Consider the following 9,268-nt stretch of genomic DNA (forward strand, 5'->3'; position numbering starts at 1 on the left):
AGCCTGCACTGCTCCCTGATGGTGAAGACGTGATGTGGTGAGGACCTACAAGTACCTGAGAGTGCTCCTGGATGACAGACTTGAGTGGAGCACCAACATAGAGGCCTCGTACAAGAAGGGCCAAAGTCGTCTCTACTTCCTGAGGAGACTGAGGTCCTTTGGTGTATGTAGGTCTCTCCTTCACATGTCCTACCAGTCTGTTGTTGCCAATACAATCTTCTATGCGGTGGTGTGCTGGGGCAAAGGTATCAACATGGGTGATGCCAACAGGTTCAATAAACTGATTAGAAAAGCTGGCTCTGTTATGAGAGTCAAACTGGACACACTGGAGGTCATGGTAGAACAATGGACCCTTCAAAAATCCTGGAAAATCTGGACAATGTCTCTTGCCCTCAGCATGCCACCTTGGCTGAACAGAGGAGCACGTTCAGTAATTGACTAAGACCACTGTGCTGTTCCAAAGAGCGCTATGTGAGGTCGTTCTTGTCCTCGACCATTAGGGTCTATAATGAGTCAATGTACAGCTGGGGAAGTGATGACCCCACTCCTGTTAGACTGTTAAAGGTAACTTATTTTTTATTCTTTCTTTCTTTCTTCTCTTCTAATATTTATATATCTCTGCACTTGTAGTGCTGCTGTGAGACTGTAATTTCCTTTGGGATCAATAAAGTATCTATCTGTTTATGTGTGGATGTGTCGTTGGGTTTGTTGATGTGGGGGTTGATCAGTGCGGGGGTAGCAATGTGCAGTGAGCTTTGGGGATGAGGTGGGGTGACGTGGCAGTCAGGTTTGTGATGGGAGATGTTTCTCAGTGTTGGGGGTGGTCTCAGAATGAGGATCAGTAGGTGCTGGCAGCAAGACACAAGCTTTGGCACCTGTGGTGATGGATTGGTTGAGCCATCGTCCCAACAAACAGTCTCGTCATCTCTATGGAGACCAAATTTTTGCACGTTTGTGTTGTTTCATGGAAGGGTAATATTGATCACAAGGTCAAAGCATGCGTGCAACCCATGAGACATCGTTATATGTACCTACACGTCTCTGGTGTTAGAAACAATTTGAATGGATGCACACTGTAAATCCATAAATAATGGTGAGTTAATCAATGTCTTGATAAAATCCCAGCAGACAGCACCCATGAAACAGCAAGAGAGAGTTTCCAGGTTGTGTGTGTCCTCATGTCTTTTTCTGTACCCTCTGACAGAACACAACATATGATAAAGGATACACAAAGACAGATGAAGCCATTGTCAATTTCTGGCAGATGTTCCATGACCTAACTCTGGAAGACAAGAAGCTTTTTCTTGGTGAGTGGTCTTGTTATTTACGGAGAGTTACAAGGGTTTCAAAGTTCAAAAATTCAAAGTTTGAAGTAAATTTATTATCAAGATACATACATCTCACCACATACAACCCTGAGATTCATTTTTTTTCTTCATATACTCTCCACCACACATCTACAAAAGTTTGTCAATGTTTTAGACGTCTTCACAAACTTCTAATAAAGTTGAGGCACTGCCGTGCTTTCTTCATAATGGCGCTTATGTGCAGGAATGATAATACTGAGGAATTTAAAGTTATTGACCCCCTCCACCTCTAATGCCCCAATGAGGACTGGCTTATGGACCTCTGTTTTCCACCTTTTGAAGCCAATAGTCAGCTCCTTGGCTTTGCTGATGTTGAGTAAGAGGTGGTTGTTGTTTCACCCACTCATCCAGTATTTTCACTCTCCCTCTTTTATGCTAATATTTCACCACCTTTGATTCAGCCAATGACAGTGTTGTCATCGACAAACTTAAGTATGACGTTGAAGCTGTACTTAGCTTCACAGTCATCAGTATAAAGTGAGTAGAGCAGGGGGCTAAGCACAGAGCTTTATGATGAACCAGTGGAGAGTGGAGATCGTGGAGGAAATGTTCTTGCCAGTCCAAACTGACTGGGGTCTGCAAGTGAGGAAATTGAGGATCCAGGTGCACATGGAGGTATTAAGGCCAAGGTCTTGAAACGTATTGATTAGTTTTGAAGGGATGATAGTATTGAATGTCAAGCTGCAGTCAATAAAGAGCATTCTGATGTAAGCATCTTCATGATCCAGATGTCCCAGGATTGAGTGAAAATCCAATGTTGTTGTTGACCTATTCTGATAACAGGCAAATTAGGGTGGATCCAAGTCACTTTTCAGGCAGGAGCTGATAAGTTTCATCACCAGCATCTCAAAGCACTTCATCACAGTGGATGTAAGTGCTACTAGACGATCAGCATTGAGACAGGTTACCACGTTCTCTTATGCACCAGTATAATCGAAGCCTGCTTGAAGCAGGTGGGTATCTCAGACTGCCGAATAGAGAGATTAAAGATATCAGTGAATACTCCAGCCAGTTGCTCAACACAGGTCCTTAGTACTATGCCAGGTAGCCCATCTGGGCCAGGTGTTTCCTGTGGGTTCACCTCCTGACGGGTGCTCTCACATCAGCCTCAGGGACTGAAATCACAGGATCATCAGGGCTGTGAGAGTTTGTAAAAGTGCCTCCATGTTTTGATGATAAAAAGGCATTGAGCTCATCTAGGAGCAAAGCCTTGTTGTCACCTTTGCTGCTTGGTTTCCATTTGTAGGAGGTGATAGCATTCAAGCCCTGCCAAAGCTCTCAAGCATCCTTCAGTGATTCAAGTTTGGTCCAGAATTGCCACTTCGCACATGAGATAGCTTTCCAGAAATCTTACCTGGACCTCGTGTATCTTACTTAGCTGAATGCCACTGATCTGGCCCTCAGCAGATTATGGATCTCATGGTTCATGAAGGGCTTCTGGTTGGTGAACTCTGAATGATTTTGTGGGGACAGATTTGTCTACAACTCTTTTTATAAAGTCTGTGACAACCGTGGTGTAAAGTTCCGATCCAGATCTGACACAGCCCAATCTACCAAGTGTTCTGGTTTCGTCCCACATCCCATAGTTCAAGTTGGTAGTTAAAGTGACTGCTGTAAATTGCCCCTAGTGTGTAGGTGAGTGGTAAAATCTGAGGGAAACTGATGGGAATGGTGGGGGAGGGGTGGAGGGAGTGAATTAAATGGGATTGGTGGAGAATTAGTGTAAATAAGTGATTGGTGACTAGTACATAGTTGGTGCCTGAAGGTCCTGTTTCCAGGCTGTGACTCCACAACTCTATAAATTGACTTTCGTAACAGCTCACTGGACCTGCATGTTAACTTGTATTCATGAACAGCCAGATCACTCTGAACACCAACATCTTTCAGTTTCTCACGATGCAAGACATACTTTGCCTTTGTGATGATTTTTCTAAAAACGTTTTTCTACATTATATTCCAAATACACATCCTTGCCCATTCAGATAACTTTCTCTACTCCCCTGATGTCTTTCTGCATCCTCATCCTCTTCACAATGCGCACAATTGTCAGCAGATCCCTTCATCTGCCAACTTCATCAAAGTTATCAATCATAGAGTTTACAGCACAGAAACAGGTCCTTCAGCCAATTCATCCATGCCAATCAAGTTGTCTTCCTGAACTACTTCCATTGCCTGCTTTTGACCTGTAGCCCTCTTAAAAAATCTTTCCATCAACCTCTCCAAATGTCTTGTAAGCAATGACATTGTAACTCCACCACTTCCTCTGGCAGCCATTCCATATAACCACCTCCTTCTCTGTGAAAAACTTATCTCTCAGGTCCCTTTAACCCTCTCCTCTCTCACATTATACCTCTACCCTTTAGTTGTGGACTCCCTACCCTGAGAAAAAGATTGTGACCCTTACCTTATCTATGCCCCTCGTGATTTTATATATCTTGCAGAGACGAGAAAATAAGTGCATTTTTCGATGAGGAACCACTATGTTACAGATGCTTGTGTAACAGAAATTCACTGCTACAGAATTCAGAAATCACTGCCTAAAAAATTGAGATACAGAATTAAATCCATTATCTTAGAAATTATGTAAAAAAGTAAATAGATATATATATTTTTTTCAACCTTGTGTCTTGACACATGTGCAAAGGACACAGCTTGGCATTGCAGAGTACCACAGTAGGGGGTCATTTCCTAGGAATACCAGCCCCCCCCCCCCCCACCGCCGGTAACACGGGTTAGCTATGCTCGAATCTGGAAGCAACAAAATCTGCTGCTGCTCTGGGTCCAAGCTCACACTGCCCAACTTACCTGGCATCCCATGCTTGGTCTCTCTCATCTGGCATCTCCTTGTAAAATTCTCCCACTGGTGTTACTAGTTGTATAAAATCATGAGAGGCGTAGACAGGGCAAATGCACCTGGGATTTTTCACAGAATTGAGGAGTCAAGAACTAAAGGGCACAGGTTTAAGATGAGAGGGGAGAGGTTTAATAGGAACCTGACGGGCAATATTTTCACCCAGAATGTGGTTAGTGTATGGACTGAGCTACCAGAGGAAGTGGTAGGAACAGGTACCTTAACAACTGTCGCATTAGAAGTGGGGAGAGTTCAGAATGGAAATCATGAGAAAAACATAGAGGATGGTTGGGGAAATGGGGCAAATACAGAAAAGAGAATGGAAGAACATATCAATGAGGGGAGCAAGAGAGAGAGGGAGTGAGCAAGAGGACAGTGGGAAGTAACAGCTTTAGCACGGAGCAGAAGGGCGAAATGGCCTGCTTCACTAAAATTGCCTTATGAGTCCTACAGTATTTTTTGAATGTACAGTTCCTACCTTATAGAAATGGTAATATATGTCCATTGTTCCTAGCTTTCCTAACAGGTTGTGACAAGGTTCCTGTTGAAGGTACGAACATCGTCATTGGAGAAGATTTCAGGGATGATCCTGATTCGTACCTCCCAACTGCCCACACCTGCAGCTGGTTCCTAGTCCTTCCCAGGTACAGCAGTGTGGAGGTTCTGAGAGAGAGGTTCCTCCGGGCAATCAGATGCTGCAAATCATTTGGGATTGCATAGGGGCCAAAATCAGATGGTGTTCCTTAATGGGTTAACGACTGGAAATCATGTGAAATGCAAAGCAAGACTTGGCAGGAGATGAAATGTTAACTGCCGAGTCACCAGCACAAGCACATTGCATTGTCACTGGCTATCACTCCTCCTTTCCGGTACTGATGAAGGGTCTCAACCCAGAATGTCAACTAATCACCCCCCTCCACAGATGATGCCTGACCCGCTGAATTCCTCCAGCAACTTTGTGTGTTGCTCCAGATTTCCAGAATCAGAATCAGGTATTGTCATTAGTCAAGAAATTTGTTGTTTTGTGGCAGCAGTACTGTGCAGGCATTCCAGCTTCTGTAGTCTCTTGTGTCTGCCACTCTTTTTGTTTTCAAGAATGTTCAAGATTGTTTGATGTCATTCCCAGTACACGAGTGTAAAGGAGAACAAAATAATTGTTACTCTGGATTCGATGCAGCACCAAAGAACACAATAAGATAAATGATGCAATACTAATAAAAAAGCACAATAAATATAAATACGTGTGATAGATTATATATGTTGTAATGCTAGGTACAGGAGTGTCCACATAAAGTGACTTATAGGAAATGATAAGGTGGTCGTGGTTGGGTTGTGGAGGAATGGTTTGCAGGTAGAGGTGTTGATCAGGGGTATTATTTGGGGAGAGTAACTTTTTGAGTAAGGTGGTCCTGACGTAGATGCCACATAGCCTCCTTCCTGATGGGAATGGGACAAGCAGTCCATGAGAAGATTGGGTGGGATCCTTCAGGATGTGATGGGCCCTTTTCTGGCACCTTTCTATAGATATTGTCTTGATGGCAGGTAAGCTGGCCAACAGAATTTCAGGGGCCAGAGTGAAACACACAGCCAGTCGACCACAGTTGAACTTCTAGACAGTGAAAACAAAAAAAAACTGTAAATGCTAGAAATCTGAAATAGAAACTGAAAGATTTTTCACCTAAAACATTGAGTGTTTCTCCCTCCACAGATTCCACTTGATCAGCAATCTCAGTCAGTGTTCCCTCTACTTTGCACTGACCAGTGTGCACCAGAATCTTGTGCTGTACAGTTTTTTGCCCAGTGACAACAAGATGTGCACACTGAATTTTCAAGTGGAAGTAAATCTGAAGCTATTCTAAGGATAATAAACCACCAAGTCTAGCTTGTTGTTCAGTGTTGAAAAGAAATAAAATAACACACGTCCAGCAAACTGAATGACTTCAAACTCGCAGATAAATACACGTCGCTGTTTGCGATTGGAAGACTTTGTGTGCAGTTTAAATTTCCCTGTGCACCAGTAGCAAAAGACAGCTTAAAGGGAACACTGATCTCAGTTTTATTTATGAACACCTAGGCAATTTTGTTTTCTCAGTGCTGTCCTTTCATTAGAGCAGACACAGTCTATTAGAATGATCCAGTAGTAACCTCAGCAATAGTTAAAATAAAGAACTAACCTCTACAGTTCCTCCATTGGTCATAAAATGCCCACAGGTTCACAGCCTGTGAAGTGCTTTTGAAATCCAAGTATGGTTGAAAAGTGGGAACTCAGACATCCAATGTGTGCAGTCTAATTAGTCTGCCTGTGTTTCCTAGTCCTGTTCGTCCTCTTTCATCCTCTTTCATCCTAGCACAGATCCCCAGAATATACTTTACAGTCAACAAACAGGTTGATATTTTTGATTTGTAGCTGAGCGACAAAGGTAAGGTAATGGTGAAGCAAACAGTTTTAGGATCAGATCGGAAGACAAACTAATCTTACATTGTCACAAGTTTATATGAGTATGATTGTGTGTGTGTGTGTGTGTGTGTGTGTGTGTGTGTGTGTAAGCTCAAATTTCAAGTTCAAGCTTATTAGTATGGTCATTGTGTGACACTTCTGTGGTACTAATGTTACCAGCCATTTATAAGGTGCAGAAAGTGACCAGATCTTGCTGCTTTTGTTGTTATAGGCACAGACTACAGGAGAATTAGCCTTTTGCTGCATAAGCACCTTACATTACAAGATGAGAACAATGTTAAGATAACTAACAAATTAGCATACCTTGTATGTGTGTGTGTATAGGTTTGTATGTGTGTGTGCATTTTTTGTTTTTATAGCATTGTAGACATGTACTGCATAGAAACAGGCCTTTTGGCCCACTACGTTACTGCAATCCTCATACCTATCTATACTAAGCTCACTTGCCTGCATTAATTCCATATCCCTCAGTACCCTGCTCGTTCAAGTACCTGTGCAAATGCCTCTTAAATGTTACTATCATGCCTGCCTTCGCCACCTCCTTCCAGAGCTCATTCCAAATACTCTTTCTTTGAAAAATTTACCCCCCCATCCCCTTTAAATTTCTTTCCTCTCACATTAAACCTATGGTCTCTAGTTTTACACACCCCTAGCATGAGTAGCAGACTCAAGCTGTCTCTGCGATCTGTGCCTCGCACAGATTTATTTACCCGTATCATGTCTCCCCTCAGCCTTCTTCGCTCCAGAGAAAACAGACCCAGCCTATCCAACCCACACTCGCCAATGCAAATTCTTTTTGAATATCAATCCAGTTAGCCCCATGCAACTTTTATTTTGCCCCTTATCACCGAAGATTGAAAATCATTGAACATATTTATCCAATTGCTTTTTAAAGGGTGCTGATGAATCAGGTCATACATTCCAAATCCTAACAAGTTGCTGCAAAAACAAAACTTTTCTTATGTCATTTCTGCTTTCAGCCTGTGCCCACCAGCTGTCTACCTTTCAGCCACTGGATGTGTCCTATTTACCCTCCTGTGATTTGCACTAGTCTTTAGATCGCTGCAATTTCAAGTTCAGGCTTCTTATTGTTATAGTCAGAGTGTGGCACTTCTGTGGCACTAGCCATACAAGGTGCGCAGATTGACCAGGTCTTGCTGCTTTTGTTGTTATAGGCACAGGTCCACAGGAGAATTAGCCTTTTGCAGCAAAACCATGGTACATTACAAGATGAGGACAAAATTAAAATAACAAACAAATTAACATAATGTTTGTGTGTGTGTGTTTGTGTGTGTGTGTGCATGCGCGCATACATGCATATATGTGCATGTGTGTATGTACATGTTGGTATGTGTATGTATTATGCTCATGTATGGGTATCTGCAGTTGCTGGAGGAATCAATTTTGTAAAATGTGTGTGCAGTAAAATATAAGAGAATATGGGTTGTGTTTATGCAATCATACCAACACACTTCTCATGCACTCTTTAGTGAAGCATTAAACAAGATATGGCAGAGAGGGTGTGGAGGAGGATGGACGGGCTAGTGTCACGTTTCATCCCCAGCAGCTGCGTAACAGAGGACCCTCTGATCTACGGGCTGTTCCCGGGGACGCACATGGAGACCAACATCCGGTGCTGCTGGCAGATCATCAACTCGGTGAAAGACGCTCTTTGGTCGGCCCGAAACTTGATGATCTACCAGCACATGGAGATGTCCGTGGGAGAATGCTGCCGACTGGCACATTCTCGGCTGCAGGAGTACGTGCTGAGGGACGCACTGAAACTTGGTGCAGCCACCGCAAGGGCCCGGTGGGGAAGGACCACAGTATAGGTTTCTCCACCCGCGGGAGCGGGAGGGGTCGGGTGGCGGGGAGTATACCCCTCAACAATGATGTGGTAAGGTGAACAACTGGAGTGCCACGTGGGTGGCCATAAGTATGGATATGTACAGACTATAATGGAAACGTATGTAAAGGATGGAAAGTTATTGAATGGTTAATTTATATAATTTTTGAATAAAGTATATTTTGAAATAAAAAATTAAACAAGATATGGCAAATCTATTATTAAATACATCAAAATATATGAAATTTGTATTGGTCCAATTTTTACCACTGGTGTATTTTTAATTTAGTTGTATTGAATTTGTTCAAGAAAATAAAGTGGACTAGAAATGCTATACTGTAGAATCTTATTTTTATGCACAGCATCGTGGTATGTTTATCTGAAAACTGATCTCACGTCCATGCAGGTTTTCCGAATTCGATCAGAGACCTCGTGCAAAGCTTAATTAATGTTATTGTTGTGATGTTTCAGTGTGAATATGCCACTGCAAATGATCTGGTCTACAGTGCAGGATTCAAAGTTCAAAGTACATTTATTATCAAAGTACATATATGCCACCATATCCCACCCTGAGGTTCATTTTCCTGTGGACGTTCACGGTAAATACAAGGAAACACAATAGAATCAATGAAAAACTGCTCACAAAGATGAACAAGCAACCAATGTGCAAAAGATAACAAATTGTAATTGTGCAAATACAAAAACTAAAACCAAAATTGTAATAATAATAACCAGAATCCAGTTTA

General features: G+C 42.5%; 1 protein-coding gene across 1 annotated transcript in view; it reads left to right on the plus strand.

Moving 5' to 3' along the window:
• The window catches only part of LOC134345747 (probable E3 ubiquitin-protein ligase HERC4), a 99,453-nt gene extending 90,614 nt beyond the window's left edge, over nt 1–8,839 (plus strand). Inside the window, exons 22-23 of the mRNA XM_063046909.1 lie at nt 1,205–1,307; nt 4,733–8,839. Coding sequence (XP_062902979.1) covers nt 1,205–1,307; nt 4,733–4,938 — 309 coding nt within the window. The 3' untranslated portion in view covers nt 4,939–8,839. The remainder of the gene's footprint in view (nt 1–1,204; nt 1,308–4,732) is intronic.
• The last annotated feature ends 429 nt before the right edge of the window (nt 8,840–9,268 follow it).

Source organism: Mobula hypostoma, chromosome 4, assembly GCF_963921235.1.
Source record: "Mobula hypostoma chromosome 4, sMobHyp1.1, whole genome shotgun sequence".
NCBI lineage: Eukaryota > Metazoa > Chordata > Chondrichthyes > Myliobatiformes > Myliobatidae > Mobula > Mobula hypostoma.